This window comes from Scleropages formosus, chromosome 2 (genome assembly GCF_900964775.1).
Source record: "Scleropages formosus chromosome 2, fSclFor1.1, whole genome shotgun sequence".
Taxonomy (NCBI): domain Eukaryota; kingdom Metazoa; phylum Chordata; class Actinopteri; order Osteoglossiformes; family Osteoglossidae; genus Scleropages; species Scleropages formosus.
The window spans coordinates 40,028,282-40,054,689 of record NC_041807.1 but is presented as its reverse complement, the minus strand read 5'-3'; the positions used below and the strand labels follow the sequence as shown (position 1 = coordinate 40,054,689).

The 26,408-nt window shown below is 42.4% G+C and overlaps 1 protein-coding gene across 1 annotated transcript; it reads left to right on the top strand.

The window, feature by feature from the left end:
• Positions 1-26,319, top strand: ajap1 (adherens junctions associated protein 1). The gene is made up of 5 exons (XM_018746654.2): positions 1-748; positions 22,170-22,257; positions 22,611-22,853; positions 25,187-25,307; positions 25,919-26,319. The coding sequence occupies exons 1-4, from the start codon at positions 1-3 to the stop codon at positions 25,257-25,259; spliced, it is 1,152 nt and encodes a 383-aa protein (XP_018602170.1). The 3' UTR covers positions 25,260-25,307; positions 25,919-26,319.
• Positions 26,320-26,408: the final 89 nt, after the last annotated feature.

Genomic DNA, 26,408 nt, shown 5'->3' with positions numbered 1-26,408 from the left:
ATGTCTGCTGTGAGACCGAGAAGTCGCCTGGGATGCCACACGTGGGTTCTTCTTGCTATGATTCACCTTGCCATGGACTTCTCGGTGTGCAGCCCCACGGCCCCGGCGCCAGGGAACAAGCTGACGCCCAGGTCAGTACCGAGGCTAAGGGCTGGCCCCACGCTGTTGTGGGAGGCCCCGAGCAGACCGCCCTGGAGGGCGCACGGTTTGGGGTGGAAGAGGGGTCTGCACCCGCTCCAGAAACCCGGCAGCAAGACCGGGAAGAGCACCGCACTGGCAAGCCAGAAGCACAGGGGCCCAAGCCACAGGGGCCCGCACTGCGAGGCATGCCAGTTGCAGGCCTCTTCCGGTGAAGCCTTGGACTCACTGGCACCTCCAGAGGGCAGAGGTGCAGACACAGCGGCCTCGCCAGTGCGGCTGCGCAGGCAGGTCAAGTGGGATCCCTACGAGAGGCTGCACGACAGCAGGACCACGACGGTGCCTGGATTTATCGACTGGGGGCCGACAGGGGGTGACGACGGTGGCGAGGATGACGGGCGCGTGGTGCCCAACTCAACGGCGGCCGCAAAGGCATTCACCACGACCACGGCTGCCCCTGTCATCACCACCACCACCACGAAGAGGCCCAGAAACTCTGTTGTAAACTATGTGGTGACTACAGCGTATCCCAGAAAGCAGAGCACAACACCACCTAGTTTCAGCTTCGGGGAGACCGTCAAACCACCAAAGCCATTCGGAGACACAGCAGGTAACACTCCTCATTGTAAAATGCCTACCTGTTTCCTTACTTTATATTCCTTGTGGAAAAGAACAACAGCAGCACACATTTACAGCATTACATGTAAGAGTAAATATAAATTATGTTGCGTGTGGTACGTTGGGTTTATTCAATATTAATGACTTACGGCTCCCGTTCTTGCTTAGGTCCACGTGCGCTGATTTTTGCTGCAGCTGAACTTTTAAATACATTACTGAGTTCGATTGAGATGCTCATCAAATAAATTGTGAGAAAACCAAACACATTAGCAGGGGGATCTTTTATAATTGTATTAATTGTGAGAAACAAGTTTAGTGTTTGAGGTCCTTAAGGTACATCAGAGAAGTGCTTTGTTTATTTGATCTTTCCTTAACCTGAAGTGAAACTAAATAAATTAGTATTGAACATCTTTTTGATTATTCAACCCCTTCGCTTAATCATTCATAGGCTTTCAGCAATTTAGAATACACTCAGTGTAACAACAACTGAAACAACGAGCCTTGTGTCCTTAGTTTGAATAGTGGAAAAAAAAAAAAAACTAGGTCATTTTTTTCTCTATTACAGGAATATCTCAGATAATAATTAAATAATCAGTGTCGTATGGAAAATGACTGCCAGCCTTAAGTTAAGGAGTTCAATTTAACGTCATATCCATTCAATCATCTAAAAAAACCATAATTAATGAACAAAAATATCAGGGTACAAGTGAAACTGAGGACCAGAAGAACCAATACTTGTGTATATATATATTACAAATTCTAATATTACATTTGTTTAGATGGCGTTTGGAAGTAATAGACATTTAATCTATGAATAATCAATTTACCATGATTTATAGCTTGTAGCAAGCACTACCAAAATGTAATAAAAATACACATTACATTTACTTTAAAACCTAATAATAAAATTAAAAATGTAGATTTTGGAGTCACCATAATAACCCCACTCAAGAAAGTCTTTTCGACTGTTTTAGAGTGAGTACTTATGTATGGTAATGCACCTTGAATCAGTTTATAAGTATGATAATATATGCTGAAGTTCTTTATTAATTAGTAATCAGCACTCGCCTCCTTAGGACAGAGTCACAGCCTTTAAATGTGAAAAAATCAAAAGAAATTAAAATTGCCAAATAGATTTTGAGGATTCAACAGGATAGGGCTCTATGCATATTCATTGGCTAAACTCATTATCGAGAGCCACTTGTTAATCAGGGTGTCATTTGGCAAAGTAGCCAAGGGATGTGCTGTGGGAAGTTCTTCATTTATGCAGTAAATTAGCGCCACTGAAGATGTGTTCGTTTTCCAGATTTTATACGTCCAACTCGATTAATTAAAAAAAATAAATGTTTGGGATGTACACGATTAGAAACTGCCCGTATTTAGGAACCTATTTTTATAAATCAATTTCCCATTGAGGGATATGGGGTATTTTATGCCTAAATTGCATACTGTGAAATTTGTACGTTTGAATGGACAGTAATGTGGGATATTAAATAAAAGAGATTGTAGGTAGCAGATAGAGTAGTCTGCCAGGATGTCAATTAGCAGCCCCACTCCCTGATACTGCTCCCACTTCTTAGCGAGGTTCTTGCCCTAAATTGTGCCATTAAAAATACTCAGATGAATACATTTACTTATTTATTGGATCCTTCTTCGACATAACAGTTTACACTGTCAAGCTAATTTCAATAATTTCAGTATCTTAACACTTTGGAAGAATGTCTGCTAAATAAATAAGCACACAGTTATTCACCTGTTTAAACAGCAGGGTAATTTGTACTTGAGAAATTTAGGGCAATAACTTCACCTGAGGGTACCGTGGCAGAAGTGGAATTTGAAGAGGCAACCTTCAGTTCATAAGGCCATATTCCTAATCAGTAGGCCACCTGTCGCATTATAAAGTCCACTATATTGTTTTATTTGACTGTTCTGTTTTATTAGATTGCATTAATAGTGTTACCATGGAAAGATATTAACATATATGCGTGGTTGTTGCATTTTATATTGTAAATTTATACTCAGCATTTTATATTGTAAATTTGTTTGGCTACAAGGGTCACTGTTTTCTCGTTGCTCATATTTCTCTCGGCCCTGTTTGAAAGATTGAACTGCTCTACTGTCCTGCTGGCTCTCAGTTTTTAACGAACCACTTCCAGAAAACATTTTAACACGATGCAAAGTTTCAGAGAAGCTGTCTCTTTGTGCAAACCGACCAAGTAACGCATCTGTTTTTTTGTGTTTGTTTTTCATATACACATACACTTTTTTAGGCACTGGATTTAACTTGCTAACATCTGCTTTCGCACGAACACTTGTTTGTTGCCGCCATCTGATCCATCAGGTGATAGCCGATGCCGGGATTAGTTGTGAGAGAGAATATCGTTGATTAAGCGCAAACAGGGGCAAGGCCACCAGGGGGCGCTGCACTTGCTGTGTTCTGGGGACTCTGTTGGCACTCTTTCCGGAAACGGAGATAAGCCACTGGCTCTCGGTGCGATTTTGTCCTCGGGAATAATCAGCAGGTGCCGGAGTTGCCCTTCTGTGGTTGAGGCAGGGATCGGGGTACATGGAGAGGCCACGGCAGCCCGGGATTCATTCTCTCTCTTGGCCCCCCACTGGGGTCTCCTGTGTGTCCCTCGCGATTTGGCCGCGCGTGTCTGCCGCTGTAGCCTGAGGACAACATGTAATTACCCGACGCAGGGAGCGGATGATGATTCTTCAAGGTGATTCCTCCCCCAGCTTCTCCCTCTCCTCCCCAGACACCTCAGGTGAAACACTGGAGAGATAAGAGAGCAAAAAAATAGACGCTTACTGGAGATGTTCCGCTAGATAATGTCAGCTTCTCAAAATGACTAATTCTTCCATTCGATATGTTGCTCTTACATGCCTCCGGGTGTCTGGAGGTGTACCTTTGAACGATGGCTTTTTTTCATAGACAGGTAAATATTAGGCGATCTTCTCGACTTTCCGATGAGTTACATCGATACGGATCCGCGCCATCAAGCATCCACTGTACCAGTCTGTTGGACCGCGACCAAAACAACCTAACTACATGACCAGTGTGCAATTAAAAACTGCACCCAGAATAGCATTATTCAAGGTAGAGAGAGGTACAAGGGGTTCTTTGTGTTGCAAATGCTGGTGTTACGCATATCAAAGGTTTTCTTGGTTTATTTATTTCATTTACTGATCTTGCAAAATTTTGCTTCGCAGCAGATTGAACACAATCTTTTTTTCACAGGTACAACAGATAAATTGCGGTACTGAGAACCCAAATAGAACCTGAGTGTGGGACCACCATGATTCAACTCATTTTCACAGCTCACCTCTCTTACTTACATTTGTATGTTTAGCTGATGATTTTCTCCAAAATGATTTTCAATTATTTACCCATTTATACAGCAATTTGGGATAGGTACCTTATTCAAGGGTACTACAGCTGGAGGTGGGAATCAAGCTCGTAACTTTTGGGTCCAAGGACAGGAGCTTTAACCACTACACTACCAACTGCCACCCTCACTGTCCCCAACTGTTTCTGAGTGTTGGTGATCAATAACAAGATGAGAACTATTGCAAGTATTTTTTTGGATCCATCACTCAACAATGTGATGCTTAGTTGGAGTTTGTGGAGATTACTTACTTTCAGTCATGTTAAATGAGTTTTAATGTAGCTCATTCACAAAATATTAACATATTATAAAATAAAAATAATATTATATAAATAAAAAAATATTGTTATTATTATTGTTATTATTCTTTAAATAATATTTTATTAAAATACTATAAAATTAAGAAAATCTTAAAATAACACATTAAGTCCTTTTCATGCATACATATTATTATAATAACTAAATTAATGTATTTTACACAACCTCGTGTGTAAAGTGGGTCAAGGGGCATCTGTATTATTAGCCTTATTTTTGTTGTGACATGTATTTGCAGACAAATCGAGTTATGAACAAACTTATGGCCACAATTATGTTTGCAAGCCAGTGGCAGAAGCAAACATGTTTGTTTGTTCTGTTATGAAAGTTATTGCATCCGCAACTAACTTCTGTATGCCACAGCAGATTGTTAGAGAAGGGAATTATTGTTAGATGCATAGATTTATAGAAACATTTATATTTATTTATTTATCTGTTTTTTTTTTTCCCAAAGTGGCTTACAGTGTTACATTTATTTACCTATTTGTGCGGTATTTTTTAGTCAAGCAATTTAGGGTAAGTACCTTGCTCAAGGGTATTACAGCTGGAATTGGGAACCTGCCTCCCAGAAACATTATTGATCCCAGCGGAAACTACACATTGTGTCCGTTTTTGTGAGTTAAAGGAGCCAAATGTATAGGCAGGACTAGGACTATGGATCTCCACGCACCCGTGCAGACAGACTCCTCCTCTTTTTTGTTGTTCTTCCTGCATCACGGTGTGTATCTGCTGTCCCCTGCCTAGCTCGAACCCCCCCACCCCACACAAACTTCCAGCCCATGATGGAGTACACAGAAATCTTGCTGATCGCCGTGACTCAGCGTCGGTGCGCCTGCGACGGGACGGAGATTTATGGCCGCTTACTCCCTGGTTAGTGGGTGACACTCGGAGTCGCACAGATGGGGCTGTCCAATTCATTATGGGCGCGAGATGATTACTACCGCGGTAGAACTCGTAGCTAATCATTATGGGTTCACCGGGATTCTCTAGGGTCCAAAGGTTAATTGAGACAGTACACCACAGTAACAACAACTGTCTGGGCAGCGAGGACATGTAAAATATCAACACTTTTTATTAACTAGTATTTAGCTGGAGGGTTTTGGGGGGTGTGGTCATACAACTGACCGGTCATTCCAGTGTATGAGATGCTTTTTAATCATTCTAACATAGCAGTAATTGTCTTATATGTAAATAAGATGTTCAAAATAAATTATTTATTACAGCTATTTCTAATTGTGTGCTTACATGTCAATTGTTTTTTTTTTTTTTTCTTTACCTCTTGTATTGTATTTTGTCTATTTTTCTTCCACTAGGGGCAAAAATGACCATCGATTTTAAAAAAGGGAGGAGGCTGGTGCCAAGAATATGATGGTTTCTTCCAATTCTCTGTTTCCATAAACACTCCCATTTTTTGGGAGTTGTCTGCTTAGAAATTACTTTGAGTATTTAAACTGTGATTTTTTTAAAGAATTTTGGTTTCACTGAATTGTTAACTGAGCATTTGTATTTTAAAAGTTACCGAAAATATATTGTCTGTCTGTTTGTTTCTGTGTCTGTCTGTGTCTGAAAATATATTTTTAAAAATTATTTTGTGATGCGCTGGACTGTCCAGCGATTCCAATATCCAGTCATGTGTGGATGAGATTTACACTGCAGGCAATTTTTCGCTTGAAAATGGTCTTTGGGCGGAAACCCATATAAACACAGAGGGAAACATGCGCACTCCACATTGATTCGAAGCCATGCTTGAACCTAGGAGCTGTGAGGTTACCTGTTGTGCCACAATCGTCATTCCAGAATGATTTGAAGGTGCTAGAATACCAGTGCGCTACATGTCAGTATGTTGAGACTTTTAATATTAAGTTTTAATTTAGACGACCAAGCTTAAAAGAGCAGTCCCTTTTCTGTAAAGTGATCCCCCGACCCCCAACCCCGAACTGTTCCTGTCACGAGTCCAGATCCTTAATCACAGTGCTACCCTCTGCTGCTTGGCCACAGTAAGTCTTCCTGATTCTATGTGAGTGCGTGTTTTGTATGTCTCATTTGGGATCAGCTGTGCACTTCCCTGTGATCTCCTGACATCAGCACAAACAGGGCAACATCCGAACGTTCTCCCAGCATGCTTAGGGGAGACAGCTCGGCCCTTCTCGCCAAGGAGCCAGTTACCATGGTAATGGAAAAGTCTTGATATTCGCTCATATTGTCCTATAATAAACTCGGTGGAAATATGAATCTTTTTTCCCCAGCAAAGGATTAATCTTGACTTGAAGTGATGATCCAGAGCTCTGTTGACAGCAACACGCGGCAAAGCTCTTCCTGATTAAAGTAATCCAGCCGAGGTGCGGCAAGGGTTGGAACGAGAGCGGAGGCAGGTTCGGCCTGGGTGGCTGACGGCTGCAGCCGAAACACCTTTTCAGCCGCTTTTCGTCACTGTCTCCCGGATCAGAGCTGCTTTCGTTTCCCAAATCCCTCTGCTCGCTTCCACTTTGTGCAGTTTTTCCACAGTGCCGATGAGGCACGAAAGGGGAAACAGAATGCACACACAATGCACAGAATACAGAACACGCACACACATGCCCTTACATATACACATACGCATAGAGTGTATGCAAAAAAAGATCTCCTCTTGCTGTGTGGAATGCACCCAACCAACGCACACAAGAGTCAGATACAAATGTATACACACACACCAACACCTGCAAATGCTTACCATGCTGACAACCATGCTTCCTTAACATATCTTAACATATACACGAAGTTACGGTAAACAAACACCTAGTTGCCGTGACTCCCCTATTTATGCTCTGTTTGACAGTAACAAGGGATTTTTTCTTCATTACAAGAGAGACTGGAGACCGAGTCTCTGCCTGCATTTTTGATTCCCCTTCTTTCCGACACCCTCCTGGCTCACAAAGTCCCAGAATAAAGCCTGATTGAAATCAGAGCCCGTGTCTCCCTGTCCTTTGCGCGAAGCACCAGGCAGTTGTTATGGCTGAGAATCAGCATTAAGCGGACATTCCAGAATTGGTTACCATAACCATTTGGAACATGTGACTCCAAGTCAATGTCATAGCATAACCCAGATAAAGACAAAGGACTTTTGTGTCACAGCAAGTCCCCCTGCCCTTCCCTTCCCCCAGCAGCAATTCGGATTTTAAGCATACCGTTTACGGAAACGGACATCAACAGGCATAGTGACCAGTGAGCGATGAAGGGTGACCTCTGTCCTTCTCCACCGCTCCGTCTAATTTTAGCGTGCCATTATTTTGGTCTTCATGCCATGTATATTTACGCATGAGGCCTTCCAGGCACACTTGGGCAGCCTCTGAAATGTCGAGTGCTGGAATGTAGGGCAACTTCATTTTCCCCTAAGTGCTGCAATAGCGGCAACTGTGGGCCGGGCGCCGCTGACCGCCGTCATCCTGGGAAAGTTTGCCGTCCTGGGAGATTGAATCGCGTAGGGTAGCCCATGACATCGGAGCACGGGAATGTTTCCAATAATTGACTCTGATCGCTCTTATTCCACAGCCACTTCTTTTTCCTGTTTCTTTCCCTCCGCCGAGTGTTTTGGATGGCCATGGCTCCGCGGGCACCGGGCAGAGATTGATACTCTGACATCGGCGCTAATTGGCGATCGCCAGCGATTGTCAGCAGGTCTAATGGAAGCCATCCACGGCTCAGGGATAATGTGTGGGGCGGGAGGCGGTGGAGGCAAAGGAGTGCGGGGTGTGGGGGGGGCAACGTGTTAAGGTCGACTGCAGCTTGGCCCTTGTGTCATCCTGAACTTTAATGCTTAATAAATCAGGAATGGTTCCAGGACATTCATAGTCTATGGACATTAACGGGCCCAATTTTCTTTTTCTTTTTTTTAATTCTGCACACAGTGCACTACATAAAGACAGCACCGAAAAGGCACACTTCAAATTTCTATAAAAGAAACGAGGGCTTCACACAAGCACAAAAACAGCCCGTCTGTGCACCCATTCCATTTTCACGCGTGCCGCACAACATTACAGTAAATTTGGCTTAAATAGCTGCCTTGCTTACTATGATCAGTCAAAATATGTGGGTTTAGATATGTGAAATATCTGTGAGAAGTACTTAATCAGGGTAAGGGGTGTGGTGGCAAAGGGCATGAGTTTGTAAGCAGAAGGCTGTAGACTCACATCCCATGGTGCCCTTAGCATGGGGGTGGGTGGTGTAAATAAAAATTCTCTGGTGTACAACTGATGAGCTGTAATTTCTTGATTGCTGTAACCGGGGGTGTAGTGGTAAGGTAAAGGACCAGGGTTTGAATCCTGCTCATGCTGTACCCTTGATCAGAGTTCTTACCCTGACCTGATACAGTACAAAAACACCCTGCTGTATAAATTAGTACGTTTTTGTTGGTAGCTTAGCGTAAAATGTAACAATTTAAGTTGTGTTGAAGAAAAGTGTTGAGTAAATAAGAAGTTGGGCAGCGGGCAATACAGACATCTCCAAATGCAAAAATACATGGACATGGCGTGGTTTGATATACACATACATGGGAAAACCTTTGCTTTTTCACAAGTTTGGTGATGCGTGTTGGAGCGCGATCTGTTTTTCCGTTTCTCGCCTTTCGCCAAACGACTCAAGGAGTTTTGAGAACTTGAGTCGAAGCGTTTCGGCGGCGTCTCCTGCTGTAAAGTTGGGCAAAACGTGCCCCTTCGACCTCCGCTCGTAGCTTTGGATGAAAACAGCTAAATAAAGCAACATTTTGTCTGCTGAGCCACGGGGGGTCATTTCCAAACGTTCACAGTTATCGTACAAAGATGGAAGAGTGCAAATGTTTGCGACCCTTGGCAGTGAGTGGGCAGGAGTGCCTCGCCTTAGCAGATGCCTTAGAGGTGGGTTATAAGTCTACTTTGGAAGGGGGAATGATTGCAACCTGCATGTAAAATAGTGGCATTATGTAAGTGTGAATTACATGTATTGCTTCTCGTTGCTGCAATTCCCACAGTTTGCAGGCGCCCTCCTTTCAAGCGGAATTACATAAACGTGTTCGTGTGCGAGCTGGACTCCTTACCGCGGTGCTTCAGACCTCTGAGCATCTTCATCAACATGTTTCTCGATCTCCAGATGGGTTTTACAAGGCAAACAATTTGCAGTGTTCCCCAGGCGCTGTGTGATTTCTTTTTTTTTTATTACTCAGTTTTTTTGTTCCTGTTGCTGTTCACACCTGCCAAAGAGGCAAAGCCGAGACTTGATTTGAAGTGCCACACGGAACATTGTAATTGTCTTTATTTAACATCCATGTTTAGTAAGAAACGTCTTAAATCACTGAGATTCTCTTGGATATTCTGCTGTTGCAGAAGGGAAATTTAGAGCCACCACTTCACCTGAAACACATCTTTTGTTGTGAGTGGAAACCAGAGCTAATGGGAAAAATTTCAGCAAATGTGGGGAGTTTAGTTCAGTTCAATTCAATTCAATGTCCAGCAGACGTGCGGCTCTGGCGCTACCTGCTGTGCCCCTGTGCCACTCATCAATGTACTTACAAGCGCTGTTTAAGTACCAAAACAGTGTATGTGCTGGTGAGCAACACCGCTGCTGTAAGAAAGACGGTATTCAATTACTGCAAATACAAGAAGGCAAATGCCTCAATAGCAAGGGATACAGAACAGATACAACATGTTGCCAAGACAACATAAACTGAAATAACCCTGCAAAGTAGGGTTGGACAGAACAGAATCTATCTATCTATCTATCTATGTATCTATCTATCTATCTATCTATCATTGCAGTCTGTAACAGTTTGTAGTATGATATGTATCACAGATTGTAATATAACCCTTGATAACTGAATGGTAATATATATTCCTTTAAACTCATGCTGTTGTGGATATTGTTATTAAAATGGAATTTTCAGCACAATTTTTCAGCACAGACATATTGTAAGTGTTTATTCTTACATGTATACTGTATACATGTATACTGTGGGGCTGCATGGTGGCACAGTGAGTAGCGCTACTGTCTCACAGCGCCTCGGTGGTGCCAGAAGATGTGGGTTTGATCCCTGCTCAGTCTGTGTGAAGTTTGCATGTTCTCCCCGTGTCTGCGTAGGTTTGCTCCGAGTGCTCTGGTTTCCTCCCACAGTCCAAAGACATGCTGTTCTGGTTCATCCATAGTGTGTGACTGGCAGAGAGTGTGTGTGTTTCACTGATGTATGGATGAGTGACCCATTGCAAGTAGTGTATCTAGCAGTGTAAGTCACCACGGTGAATAAGGTGTGTGGGCTGGTAACACTACATAGAGTTCATTGGAAGTTGCTTTGGAGAAAAGTGTCTGCTAAATAAACAAATGTAAGAAGTTTAAAAAAAAAAAAAACAAAGAGGGCAAATCTTTTAGTTAAGAGTGTTGTCTTTACAGTGGATGTATATGTAGACTGGTAAGGAACACAGTGAATACTGAGCATGACCTATGACCCAAGAGAATGTACAATAAAATTTAATCTGCGGTCATATTCATCAAGAAAGAACATAGAAGGGCTTTAAAAATGTTGGTGGAAGGAATATAAGTAGTAACATATTCTTTGTGGCTGGTGATGGGTGAGACACATGGGACTTGAACTGGACAAAGGACACTTTGATGTTCACCTTCCGGTGGACTGACCCCTTCTGCATGATTATGGATCAGTCGAAACAAAGGCTGCACCTTCACAGTGACGCGGTCACTGATTCAAGGGGCAAAACGAGGGATCCATTTCTCAACACACTTTATAACCCTAAGGACAGTTTGCTTGGAATTATGGGAAGAGAACCTACCTGTTCATTTTCTGCGAGGTCAGGCAGGGCCTGGATGACAGCAGGGGTTGGGAAAATGGAAAGTCCAACAACATTTGTTTAAGAAGAGACACAAGATCATGGAGGGTGGAGCTGTAGCCTTGCAACTGAAGGACCTGGGTTTGAGTCCTGTCTACTGCTGTCGTAGCCTTGAGCAAAGTACTTTCCTTGAATTAAAACAGTGAATATTACCCAGCTGTGTAAATAACAGTGAAAGATATGTAGTAAATGCAATGATAAAATCAATTAAGGGAATTGATAGTGTGAAAGGTATAAAAATGTGTGGCGTGAAGAATAAAATACTAATAGTAAATATAAGAAACTGAAATGGATTTTGTCGTCTCTCACTGTGGAGGCAATGATTTTTTTTTTTTTTGAAATCTAGGAATTAGTCTCATGAACATATAACTTATGAATTTTAAAGGACTTGTGGCAAAGCCGTAAAGATGCGTTCAAGTACTCGAGCTATCGTCTGAAGCGAAGGGAGAGGTGTGACGCAGGGTGCAGGTAGGGGGCGATCATGAGACGGGCTTTTGCAGAGCCTCATGTGTCACTTTGTTTTGGGTGGGGGGGTGCTGTTGCTGCTAATCCCTCGATTGACGGCTCGCGCGTCTCCTTCTCCTCTCTTGCTGTCATGCACAAGGAGCGACGGTGCCCGTGTCGGGCTACAATTAGGGGGCGTGGCCTCTGTCAATTAACGGCGATGCCTTGACAGTGCCATCCAGCCTTTGAGTGACTTTCCTTCTTCTCCTCATTGCTGTAACCGTGCTCTGTAGCGCTCAGGGCCGAGATGTATTATATCCACACTCCCCCCTCCCGCATGTGAATCAGCACAGCTCAAATATTGCAAAATGTCACGCAGGTGTTGTTAACGTGTTTGCTGTTTCGCCGTGGCAACGGAGGACTAATCCTCGGCGCTGACACATGCTTTCAGGGAGTGAAATTACAGAAGCGGCGGATCAGCACCGCCGAGGGGCCCCAGGGTCGGATGAAACGGCTCGGTGCTTGCAGCGCTGCCCCCATGAGTCATTTAAGCGTGCCGAACAATCGATGAATGCCCCCCCACCCCCACTAAGTGTGGGCGAGGGCTGCACAGGGTCTCTGGCAGAACGGGATGACAGGGCCACGATCACACGGGGTTGTGATCTTAACAGGCCGACAGGGGAGGACGGCATTTTCCCCCGCAAGTCAACGAGATCAATGGCAGCCCGAAGCAACAGGTAGTACAGTGGTTAAGGACACTGCTAGTTCAAGTTCCAGCCAGAAACCCTGCTGTTGTACCCCTGAGCTCTGTCTTCAGCCCAGTACACCTGCCTAAATACATGAAAGAGTGGTAAAGCATTTTGGATTTGCTACGGATGGCTGAAAACAAACACAATACTCCACTGTTTATTTGTCCTTGTGGTCCCCAACTTAAAAATGGGGTTACGTTCCGCGAAATCCATTGTAAGTCGAAAATATCGTAAGTTGAAAATGCATGTAATACACCTAACCTACTGAACATCATAGCCCAGCATACGTGCGATGGCCGTTATGGGTTTGCCGCCTTCATGCTGGGAAATTATCTTGAGCTTCTCCTCAAGAATAATTGTCCTCCTCTTCTTCTTCCCACTAGTAGCAGGAGACACAGACGGTTATTTCTGTGTCATTATGGATGCACAAAATACAACGTAGATAGAGGCGGCTATTTGTGTAGTGACCGTGTGACAGACTGGGAGATGCAGATTGCTGCCGCTACCCAGCATCGTGAGAGAGTATCGCATCACATATTGCTTGCGGGAAAAAAAATCAAAATTCAAAATTCCAAGTATGGTTTCTGCTGAATGTCTATCGCTAGCTCACCATCGTAAAGTCAAAAAATCGTAAGTTGAACCATTGTAAGTCGAGGAGCATCTGTAATTAATTTAAAATATTGAACTGGGGTAAGGGGGGGTGCGGTGGCGCAGTGGGTTGGACCACAGTCCTACTTTCCAGTGGGTCTGGGGTTCGAATCCCGCTTGGGGTGCCTTGCGGCGGACTGGCATCCCGTCCTGGGTGTGTCCCCTCCCCCTCCGGCCTTACGCCCTGTGTTGCCGGGTTAGGCTCCGGTTCCCCGTGACCCTGTAAGGGACAAGCGGTTCTGAAAATGTGTGTGTGTGTGTGTGAACTGGGGTCAGCATTTGGTATAGTGGTTAACGCAGCTGCCTTGAACTCAAAGGGCTCGGTTTGACTTTCACCATCCTGTTGAACCCTTGATCAAGGTAGGCACCCTAGATTTATACAGTAAAAATTACCCGGCTGTATAAATAAGTACATAATAATAAGAAGCTTAATACTAAGTAGCTTTAGAGAAAAAAAACAAGTTCATGTATAACCTTTGTTTTCATAATCAAAGAACTAATATTTGCAAATGAGATCTAACCCATACCATCTGATGCCTGTAATAACATGGCTAAAACAGCACAAACTATTGGTCGTTACATTTTTTTGATCATTAATCTTTATTTATTTTCGTCCTGACTTAGAATGTTAGATCATCAGTTTCCAATGATTTAGCCATTTATACAGCAGGGTATTTTTATTAGACCTTCAGATTACATGGAAATGGCCCTAACCATTACACAACCTGTTTCCTGTGTAGATTTTGATTCATGAAATATGAATTTATCAATTTTTTTTCACTTCCTGTATCCCAGTAGAAAGGCCTGAAAGTGTTGGGGCACCAATTTTACACCATTAACAAAATGAACTAATGGAGTTCTACGAGGATGCAGGAATGGAATGTTTAAGCAGACAGAATATTACCATTCCTGAGTTGCACAGAATTATACACTGTACTTTTCCCCAAGAGCCTCAGAAATGGGATCGTGGGAAGTAGGTTTTAATATCTAGAACATTTTGATCAACTCCTATTTTCTACATCGTAATATTTTGGATGGTGGATAAAAGAAAATATCGCAACACCCTACAGCTCATACCAGTAAAGGGTATCTATTAAAGCCTCATTAGCATCTTTTAGTTTTTAAGTGTCTTCGAAAGTGACGCTGTTCTCCAAAGCAACTTACAATGATAAGCTACTTACAACGATTTATCCACTTATACAGCTGGCAGTTTTCTTTAGGCTACTACCTGTATGTCAAAAAAAAGTATATACACACGCACACACATATATATGATGGCATGGTGGCACGGCAAGTAGTGATGCCGTGTCACAGTGCCTCGGTGGTGCCAGAGGTTGTGGGGTTGATCCCCGCTCAGCCTGTGTAGATTTTACATGTTCTCCCCATGTTTGCATTGGTTTCCACTGGGTACTCCGGTTTCCTCCCACACTCCAAAGACATGTTGTTCAGGTTCACCCCTAGTGTGTGAGTGACAGAGAGAGTGTGTTTGTGTTCCACTGATGTATGGATGAGTGACCCATTGTAAGTAGTGTATCTAGCAGTGTAAGTCACCGCGGTGAATAAGGTGTGTGGGCTGGTAACACTACATAGTATCCAATGTAAGTTGCTTTGGAGAAAAGCATCTGCTAAATAAATAAATGTAAATATATGTATAGAGATAGTTTTTATTTACTTTTCAAACTCCTTCGGGGGAATTTAGAATGAAAACAGTTCCTGGAAATGCAAGTACAGAATACCAAACAGAATGAGTTTTTTTTTTTTTTTTTTTCTGTACAGGCAATGCAGTCAGAGCTGAAACAAAACCCAACTGATAAAGAGAAGCACTCTTCAAAATCTCACGTACAGCCATTGCTTTACTTTTCTCGGCAAACTGAAAGATAAATGCCACAAGCTCTTGTGCTCGTAACAGCAAAAGAAATATAATCAAAGATGACATTCAGGAAGATGTAGCGTCGTACACCTATAATTAACCATAATCACGATACTTTGAAAGCAATTAGCAACACGCTAGTGACTTTCAGCAAGAAGCAAAGTGCACATTACGAGCCACGCACTATTTACTTATATTTCAGAACAATAAAAATTATGAAACGAGAAGGGTTTTAAGAGCACGAGCTGAGGTGAAGTTGCTGTCTGAGGCCTTAGAATTGTGGGTTTTTGGTGATAGCGGCACAGCGCAGCATGGCCGCCAGAATAACGGATTTGGACACTTCTGTTGACAGTTGGACTATAAAAACAGATTTCAAACTAACAAAGCGTGAATGTTTGACAGGCCTTGTTTTTGTCCTTTTTCTTTCTACTCTGTCATATCCTTTTCCCTTGAAATTACGTAGGATCTGTGTGCGATGTGTCACCGGCATTTCCGACTGTGGCCTGAAAGGTTTCGCCACCGCTGACGGGAAGTTTTCGTCGTCTCGATGCCAGCAGCTCCGCTTCACCGAGTTCCTTGGTGACCCTTTTTTGACTTTGTCCCGAAGCTTCCCGTCATGGAGGTTTTCTGAAAGCATCAATTTGGGACACATCTCTGGTCATTTCTGCAGCCTCCTATTTACACAGGGAGCAATTCAGAAACATGTACAGTTCATCCAAACTCGACTGGACCTTAGGTGACCAGATGCTGGAATGACCAGACGGTCAAGTGCATCAGTAATGTCGTTTTTAGAATATATTTTCCTAAATTTCCAATAGATAGCTAGATAGATTTTTGTTTGTTAAATGAAACCCAAATCGTGAAAAAGTTACAATAATTTAAAGTAATTTTCAAGCATACAACATGTAATATATAACATATTTTTTGAAGCTGCAAAAATGGGAGGATTAACCATATTCTCAGCAACAGCCTCCTGCCTCTTATGAAGATCATTGATCATTTTTCTGACTTCTTCCTAAGCCTAAAAAATGAAGTAATTACAAAATTACTTTTTTCAGTTTTTCAATGGAAAACAGTTATGAAATTTCAAATACACAACAAAAAGTATTAAAACTTCCTGAATAAAACCTGGAAAATGAAACTTTCTGTTTATATGTGATGAGATTGCTATCGTGTCAGAATTATTTTATCACACTGAGCATACTATACTTTGGAACGGGTGGTCAGTTCAATGATTAGTCCGATCATTGAGGATAAACTTTAAACATATTTTAATTCTTCTATCTTTGTACACAAAACATCTACCTCCAGTAAGTTAAGTAATAAGCTTTTTCTGTGCATTTAAGTGTGGATTCATTTGAGCCATTGTTTTACAAACAGAAAGTCTTGGCTCTAAGTGCCAGCTGTAAAGAACCCTTGATCATAGGATTTACCCTGAGAAATACTTCACAATCAGTGCAGAACTCGTGTTTCTGACATCTGTGTGAAACGCATCAAACTTTGGATTTTTGTGTCCATCACAAAACAAAGAAATTTACAAGTGCTGATAATTTCTTTTTAAATGAGATTTTCCTGCTGGATGATTTCCCTAATTATTCATTTTTTAAATTTCTTATTCTAAATGACATTTCCAGGTAATTTTCAGAACGATTAATCAACATTTCCTCCATTTGGGGAAACAAATGATCAGTTGCCGTGCCAGTTCTCCCTGGGTTGCTCACTTTATTAAGGAATGGAACGAGAGCTACCAGCTCTTATACATGTTCACAAAACCTGATTATTCATAAACTGCAGTGCTTTACAAACTGTGCCAAAGAAATGCTGTTGAAATGTTTGAAAATAATACTCGTAAGTTTAAAGAAAACACAAATTTTTCCCAAAATGCCAGATTATGTAGGCTGCACTTTGTTGAACGTGACATTAACCTTTCTCCTGCGTTAGGCAAATCTCCATGGTAACAGCCCGTTTTTAAGGGAAAAATCGCAGGCCTCCTTATTGGCCAGTGCTAACGGACACACTTAGGCGAAAGTCATTAATTTGCAGTTCGCCTCTCTTGACACTTAGCGCAGGCGGTGACATTTGAGGTGTTTGTGAATCTTGCATATTTGACTGTGATGATCCCGAGCAGCGGATGAGTTTCACCATGAGCTCCCTGGAGTCCTCAGAGAAGAACAGCCCCGCAGCCAGCAGCCAAGTGGTTTGTGATAGAGGCAGAAGGTGGCGTAGTGGTTCGAGCCTTTGCCCTGCAGTTGAAGAAGGCGGGTTTGACTGTGGCTGCTGAACTTCAGTACCCTTGAGCAAAGTACGAAATTTGAACCGAAAGAGTAAAACATACCCAGCTGTAAAAATGAGTAAATCGGCGTAAAGTTGTTCATTTCCATTTGATAATTTATTCATAAATGAAAAAAATACGTAATGTCACTGACTCATAAAATTAGCCAACTTCCGAAGGCGACCTGTTTCAGCAGTCGGTGGCAGAGCGCACGTTAGTTAAGGTGGAATGGAGGAAGGTCAAAAGTGGAAACACCGTCGCTGCTTCAGCTTTCCTTGACACGGACACCTGAATGTGGCTCCAGTTTCGGGCGGTTTAACAAGCCCACCTCGGTGCGACGCTGACACCCACTGAACGTGTGACGTAACCAGAAATAAATGCTCATTTGTGATTCTCTCTGCTTTTGTTTCATGTTTGCAATCATTGGTGTGGAGAATAGGCAGCCTGATCAGAGCTCCTCTGTCCGGAGCGCTTCCGAATGCGGCGGCTGCGTTGCCATGGCAACCCCGGGATCGATTTAACCAGCTGGCTTATGCTTCTTAACTCGGGGGCTGCTGTTCAGCAGCTGCTGGAATATCCCAGAGAATGTGCTCTCAAAAGCGGTGTCGCCGTATCCCGGGTTTGTGTCGAGTGCGCGGGCCTGACTGTTTGTTCCTTACAGCTCCTCTTTCCCGGCAAACGACTAAAGTGTTTTGCTCTTTATGAGGGGAGGTGCTGTTGTATCGACTGCTCTTTTTTAATGTCAGTCACTCTGCAATTTCTTATACCAAAATCGTGAGAAATTGCACCCCTTGTCACTCTGTTCCCGAGGCCTGTTTTTTTTTTCGTTTTTATTCCAAATAGAAAATGCATCTCCTTGTCGTTTGACTGACATCTGAAGCGTTTGTGCTGTTTACTGATGTGTGTGATCCTCCGCAGCGCTGCATGGTGATAGATCGGAAGATGTAGGTGAGCGAGCGAGGAGGAGTATAGGGAGGGATTACGCTGCGGTTTTCCACATTGCGGCTCCGCTTTGACTGACATAGACGGGGGAACGGGAGCGTGAGCTGGGAGTTGCTTTTTTCCCAGTGCACAGCTCTCTCCCATAGGGGGCGCCATCAAGCGTGTTTGCTGGAATTGTGCTCCGCTCCTCCGAAGACTCGGTCACCGCAGGGGAGCGGTGCTCTGTGTGGGAGCTCGGCGGCCAGAAACCCCAGGAATCCCCGGCCACTTGGAGATGGACTGCTGTGACTCATAAACATGACTCACCGCTCGATGGGCGCAGTTTTAACCGCGGACCATGCGGCTGTGGCCTTTTCTGCAGGTGAAGCACTTCTCCGAAGTCTCCTGCTGGCACCGTCTAGGATAGGTCCTTGGTGGTGCCGTCACTGTGCCCCGATCTTGACCTGGACTTATGTAGCAGAGCCAGGGGTCTGAATTCTGTCTCGGCCCAAAAAACAACAACAAACAGCGATAAAGGAGCTGAACTAGGGACTCAAACGTTGAGGTGCCCTGTGGTGGTACCCTTCAAGCAGCACTCATAGATTTTTTTTTTTTTTTTAAAATTCATTTGTTTAGGGGATGCTTTTCTCTCAGAAAGCCATTTTACCCAGTTATATGGCTGGGTAATTTTTACTAGAGTAATTTAAGGAAGGTACCTTGCTCAAAAGCACTACAGCAGGAAGTGGGATTCAAACCTAGAGCCTCTGACTGAAAAAAACAGGACCTCTAGCCACTATGCCACCTGCTGCCCTGTTTTAGCTCTTAAAGAAACTCAAAGCTCAAACTGCTGCCAAAAGTGCATCTATGAAATATTGACTTAAAGGGGTGAATACTTGTGCACTCAGTCATTTTGTGCTTTATATTTGTAATTAAATCAAAGCTGATTTGTAGAAATGTGCCTTTACTTTGACATTAAAGTTTTCTTAAGTGAAAAAAAAAAATGTTATTGAATCCATTGTGATTCAATGTTATTCAATAAAATATCAACAAAAAATTGAGATGGGGGTGAATACTTTTCATAGGTACTGCACTGTGCATAACCTATACTGTATATGAAGGTAAATGAAGGTATTGGAGGTAATGAAGGTAAATGGTTTTCACTGGATGTGTATATGAGGTGGGGGTGCGGTGGCGCAGTGGGTTGGACCGCAGTCCTGCTCTCCGGTGGGTCTGGGGTTCGAGTCCCACTTGGGGTGCCTTGCGATGGACTGGCGTCCCGTCCTGGGTGTGTCCCCTTCCCCCTCCGGCCTTACGCCCTGTGTTGCCGGGTAGGCTCCGGTTCCCCGTGACCCCGTATGGGACAAGCGGTTCTGAAAATGTGTGTGTGTGTGTGTGTGTGTATATGAGGTGGGTTCCGTTCAGTGCCCCTCTTCCCTTCATTTCGATGAACATGGTAAATAGACCTCTGCAAAGTGAGGAATTAACACAATATTACTGTACACAGAGACTTATTAGATTTACACTTTGCACTTAACCTGACATCAGCTCAGTAGAGCTTTTCTTAAATCAGCTTTATAAATTGTGTGTGTGTGTGTGTGTGTGTGTGTGTGTGTGCGCACGCACGTGCGTGCATGTGTGTGTGCTTATTTATAAGTCATATGACCATGTGGGAAGCATTCATGCATGGTCAGACTGCTGGAGGAGGGTGGTGGGTAGAAAAAAAGAAACATTAATAATAGAACATAAAATATTCATTGAGTTTGCAGCAGTCATAAAGAAAACAGAAATGCAAAACAGCACCCTAAAGGGAAACACACAGAACACATATGAAGCAGGTATGAATCTGAACGGAAACTGCATTTAAAAAAAAAAAAAAAAAAAAAAACAGCCACTGTACTCTGCACTGCAAAAAAGTGAGGGTATGGTTTAGAACCATATGTTCTCTATATATATATATTTCTTATATGTTATGTTTTTTTGTTTTTTTTTTTTATTTTCTAATTGCAGTACGATTCCTTATATTAAGCATAACTGTACAAAAACAAAGACAGATATTTACTCAGCTTCCCCGGCTCTGTCTCTGCCATTGCTATAAAATTGTGTATTTTTATCTAATTATCAGTAAAATAACAATATGTCCATATTCATCTGCTTTGATATGCGTTATGTGATGTACATTGTCCTGTTTACTCTTCGGATGTCTGGGGCAGCAGGTACCACTGTGGTTAGAATTGCTGCTTTTGGGCTTAGAGGTTTTAAGTTCAAATCCCACCTTCTACTGTATTACCCTTGATTGGGGTACTTTACCTGAACTGATACAGTAAGAAATACTGTGCTGCATAAAAGGGTAAAGCAGGACACATCCTGCTGCTGCTTAAAGTTGACACATGTAGGTCAGTGACTATAATATACAACAACATACAGATATATCCTGTTCTCCTTTGCCTATGCTGTACATGCACTTGGGGAGATAAATATGGGTGGAAAAACATAAAATATTAGCCAAAACATGATTGGAGGGTGAGAACTATTAACCAGCAATATCTTGTGCCCAGTCTACATACAGCATCAAGGCCAAAACCCTAATAGAACAGCCATTTTTGTGTCAATCTTTTTCTTAAGAACTGGAGTGATGACAAAGTATCTGGTAAAATGCGGTGTGAGAAGAAACGAAAGTGTGCAGCTCTTTGTTTGGCGATCGCGGGGCAATATCTTAATTAGGAGCACGCATCGTTCAAATCGCTTGTCTTTTCTGTATTGATGTGTTAATCCGACATTTATTTTATGTCCCTGTTTACTGTAGACGGCTTATTTAAGACGACAAATTGCATTAATGCAATACTCATGGGATCTTGGCAGGACTAATTTGATCACAGTGTACATCACCTCACATTGGCTGCAAGCGTGCCGTCCAAAGCAAACATCTCATGCGGCCTTTGTTTGGGTGCAGTCCATCAAATGGCCACCAGCTACTTGTGCCATTTAAATAACATTTATATATATATTTTTTGGACCTCAGTTTGTTGTTATGACTCCAATGCCAATTTTTTAAAAGAAAAAAAAAAAACACAAGCTGTTTTCAGAAAAGTGCGGAGCAGCTGGACCGGAAGCTGTATTGACGGTGGACACGATACCAATGCACTCTGAAGACCCCCTCCATGCACGGTTGTGCAAAAAAATCAACCTTAAAGTTTTTAACTCATTGAAAGTGCAAAAGAAAATATTTCATTCACCTTTCGTCTCAAATGTTAAATTTAAAGGTGGTTAAAAAAAAAAAAAACTGTAAACAGTCCTATTAATGGTACAGGCTAATGGTTATGCTGAGTGAAATCTTCAAAGTTTCCTAATGGGGGTTATAGGATTTATGATGTCTAATCAAAAAGTTCCAAGGTTTATTTTTTATTGGTGGCAATATAGAGTCAGTGAGCTGTGCTGAGGTGCATATAAAGGAAAAGTGGTCACCCGTCGCAGGGACAGGCCTGTTAGCCATACCTTGTACCAGGGTTGAGAAAGGCCTGTTGAAAAGCAGATTATCTATTCTTGTTGCTGTAATAAAAATATCTCCTCTTTGCATCAATTCCCCTTGTTGTATTAAAAAAAGAACAGCAAAGTGGAGCAACATTAAAATGGTAGAAGTGGAACACAAGTCCTAAAACTGCTTTTAGTGATAATTGATACAGTAAAACGGTCATTTACCAATGAAGAAAATGTTTCTAAGGTGGTCGAGACTCAATGATAACTGACGTTCGGGACGACCCTCATCTTCGTGCAGCGTTGTTCACATTAACGACTTTGATTGTGTTTTTTGATCAAGAATTTGTACCTTGTGGTCAAACAGTCAATCTAGCCTTTTGTGTATGGTTTTCTTTTTTTTATCGATTGTGGGATGAGGCTAGAAGCAATTGCCATCAGCAGTAGGGAAATGGTCAATGGTCCTTTGATGTTTTTTCTTCTTTCTTACAGGTTTGGCTGTTCATCAGATTATTACAATCACTGTGTCTCTCATCATGGTCATCGCAGCCTTGATAACAACTCTCGTCCTTAAGAACTGGTAGGAAAGATTCTTTTCATCCACTCCGATATCATATACATTTTTTTCTTTACAAAATTTGGTTTAAAGCTAAGCAGCTGGGCAACTGGAATTGTTCCGCTGTTGCTAAACATTGATCTTCTTTAATGAAAAAAACAACGACTTAGCCAAGTCTTGTTTATTAAACCTGCCTTCCTGATTCCGTTTAAAGCTTTAAAAATATATATTCAGAAAAATATATACCGTATACAAAAAAAATAAAATATATATATGGTAAAATAAACAAATACGACATATATATATATTACGATCGAAACGTAGGTGCAGGGTACGATTTTATTTTTGTTTCTTGTTTTTGGTACGTGTTTTTGTAGCTGTGCACAAAGCGGAAATGGCCGCCACAATAGCCATCAGCGGAAGATGAACCAGCAGGAGGAAAGCTGCCAGAACCTGACGGACTTCACACCGGCCCGCGTGTCCAGCAGTATGGATATCTTCACGGCCTACAACGATAGTCTGCAGTGCTCACACGAGTGTGTGCGCACCCCCGTGCCCGTCTACACCGATGAGATGATCCAGCAGACGCCCGTATATAAGACAGCATATAATGGAAATAGGTAAGTGTAGGTAGCGCTTTAGGGTGTTGTACTACTGTCCAGGTAGATTGGTCAGTATCAGTTTTATGTGTGTGTTGAATATCCTGGTTAGGGCCTACAAGACAGTCAAAAGATTTTCATCCTGATACCTACAAGACTTGATCGTTTGCCACACACCACTAAGAGCGCTGTGCTCCTCCACCTCTGGCCAATTGTTGGACCCACTCATGAGGGAACCAAAATCAAAAGTCTGCTGGTTCTTGGTTTTGGCCTCAGTGAAGCGGAATGAGCTCCCTTTTTTCCTCAGAGCTGCCAAATCTCTCCCAGTATTCAAGAAGGCTCTCAAACCCCTCTGCCAATCTCCCGACAGCAACATAAATGAGTCCAACAACATCTGCAGCGATTATCTATGTATTTGGTATTTGAATGTCGATTCTATTGACAGCTACTTGAGGGATGTGAACCAGCAACATGTGTTGTGGTATAAGACAGACAAGCTGCATACTGATAATCTTTTGTCCATGTCTAAAGCTTCTTGCTTAGCTGTGCACATAGTAGTATATCTAAGCTACATTTCATCTGTGAGAAAAGTCTCTATAAATTAATAAATCTAAAGGTGTATATAGAAGAGTGCATTGGGTTGGCCTGGGTCCTGCTTTCCCGTGGGTCTGGGGTTCAAGTCCCTCTTGGGGTGCCTTGCGACGGACTGGCGTCGCGTCCTGTCCTGGGTGTGTCCTCTCCCCCTCTAGCCTTACGTCCTGTGTTGCTGGGTTAAGCTCCTGCGACCTTGTATGGGACAAGTGGTTCAGACGATGTGTGTATAAATGTCTATGTATTATAGAGATTCAGAATGTACTCTGGTTGTACCCATGGTGTTATCTAACTTGTGTTTTGAGTAACATTTCACCTGACCAGTATTTCCACTGCGGAGGGCTGTACTTCAGGTGAAAGAAGGGATTTCCCACAATGCTAGAGTCCATAAGTGTATGAGCAAGCCATATACTTCCATAACAGCTCTCAAACATTGTATCGATAGTGAACAGGGCTCTGAACACTCGTCAATGATAACCTGCTGTCAGATGTGCATTACTTTGGAATTGATATCGTTTTCCTTGAAAAACCCAGAACCTCACCAGCATCTTATTCGTAGAGCTCACCAAAGTTGAGAGCTCAGATTACCGCGTTCCAGTTTGCCAGAAGATAATGGAAGCTAAAGTGGTCCCTTCTGAAACCACCTTTCTCACACTCTGTGTGCACTGCTGGCGCAGAGATTTAGAGGCTGATCCCCCAATGGGTTCGGCAGAGGGGCCGCCTGTCAGTCCACGGTGACCTTTTCCTCATGCCTCTAGGGTCGAAAGGAATTGAGAGATTTACAGTTTGTCCACCGGTGTGAAGCGCCACCAACTTGGGCAAAGTTGGAGTTGATTTTTTGTGGATATCGAGCCAGATCAATAACAAAGCCTACAAAATTTGCTTCGCCGTCCACCAGGAGCAGCGTGGATGTCTGAAAAGAAAATGGTGCCGTACTTGAGTTCTAATAAAGGAAATATTTTATTCACGTTGTAGTGTTTCAGGGGTTAATAAAAGACCTGTTGCTTTTGCTGTTTTCGGTTTTGTTGTGTCCATCACCGCTGCCTCTGTGAAAACCAGCTCGAGGATGGGGAGGTGTTGTGTCATGCGGTTTTGTTTCCTGCCCACTTATTGTTTTGAACATATCAGCTGCTGTGAAAGGAGTGTGTAGCTTGAAACATCTCCATTCCTCTCTTTCCCTGCAACAGAATTTTCTTATTTTTTTTTTAAATATTCTATCAGTGTGATGTTAATAGGGCTTTGTCCATCCAGAGTCTCCATTTAATTCCAGTAAAGCTGGAACAAGTCCAGTTTGTTCTAAATTACATTTCAGTACTCATCCAGAATCAATATATCGATCAGCATTTGGGTTAGAGTTACTGGTAAAAATAATTCTTAATGTTTACTATTTGTTTGTTAATAATTATGACAAATGTGTCAACATAGGTGCCAGAAGCCAGATAACAGAAGGGTCTTAATTAGAATTGCATATCTTAATAAGGAAAGCTGTACCACATTGTTTCACTGGAAAATGTATAGCATTAATCACTGGAAAATGTAGGTTTTTAAATTAATGTTCTCTACCGATTTTTCCACTGAGTGAAAGTGCTTTTATTTCAAACTGGATTTCTTTAGATTTGAGGATGTTGATATCATCAGGAGTAGGCCAGGCCCAGTTTAAATGTCTAATGTCAGAGACATACTCGTGCAAATGTGCACACACACACACACACACACACACACACACACACACACAAACTAGCCTGTCTTTCTCTATGTTACAGACCTCCGCCAACAGAAAGGCAGCTAATTCCTGTGGCCTTCGTGTCTGAGAAATGGTTCGAGATCTCCTGCTGATCGGCCAAAGTACCAAGACAGGACAGGACTTCCTCGCATTGTTTCTCGGTACGCAGAGTTACTTTTACATTCTCTCACAGCCTATCTGTGTAAATTGTCCTTTTAGTAAAGTTTGGCTGTTTCAGACATCTCCATGCGCATGAGGAGCCATATGGAGCCTTCTACTTGTTCCATTCCACTAACCAGTCTGCATTTGGGCTCCAGTTGCAAATGTGTTTGCCGTCCTTGGAAAACTGTTTTATGTGTTGTTTATCCGTCAGCACATAAAATATCTAATTTTCACATCAGCACAATCCATCTAATTTGCTGTTCATAAGATACATAAAGGCTTTGTTTTGTGTAAAAACTGATTAAGCTCTCAAGGGGAAGTCTTCGGAACAGATCATACTCAGTAATTGGTGGCTCGCATTGTGCGGCGGAAGCGAAGCAGTGAATCGTACCAGATACATTCTTTTTTTAATATAAACTGCAAAAGTCTCATCTTTTACATAATGTCACGGTAATGTGTGTTTATGTGTGGGAGTTTAGAGGATATGTAAATTGGTAATATGCAACACTGTTATATAATACATATTGCCAGTCAACACTGTCGGACAGGCCGGGCTCACAGTTTCTCTTGTTTCTCGTTTTATTAACAAATTTATTTATTTTTCTTGCAGGATCCCTCTGGTGAACCTCTGAACGAAGCAAAACAAGCAATTTCGTGAACTAAAAAATAAAAAAAAAATAAAAAAAGAACAGCCGGCTTTATTGAACAGCGGGAACTCTCCGACACAAGAAAATAAATTTATTTTTCTAAAATGGAGATGAGAAAGCGATTGAGATGCCTCTGACAGTTATTTTAAAGAGACAAATATTTAGAGTATATATATAATTACGTGTGCGTGCTGAAACGTGAAGCAACTTCTGCAGACATCTCCACGGCAAAGGAAAAGCGCGGGAGGGTCCCGTTGGCGAGAGTGGAATTGTATTATTACTGACAAAAATGTGCCAATGATGCCACTATGTGCCAGAGTCTGTACAGAACTCATTCAGGACGCCATGGATTAATAAAGACATAACGGGCAAGTCATTTCTGAAACAACTTCATTAGTTCATCAGTCGAATACCATTTTTTGTTTATTTAAAAAAAATAAATAAAAAGACTTA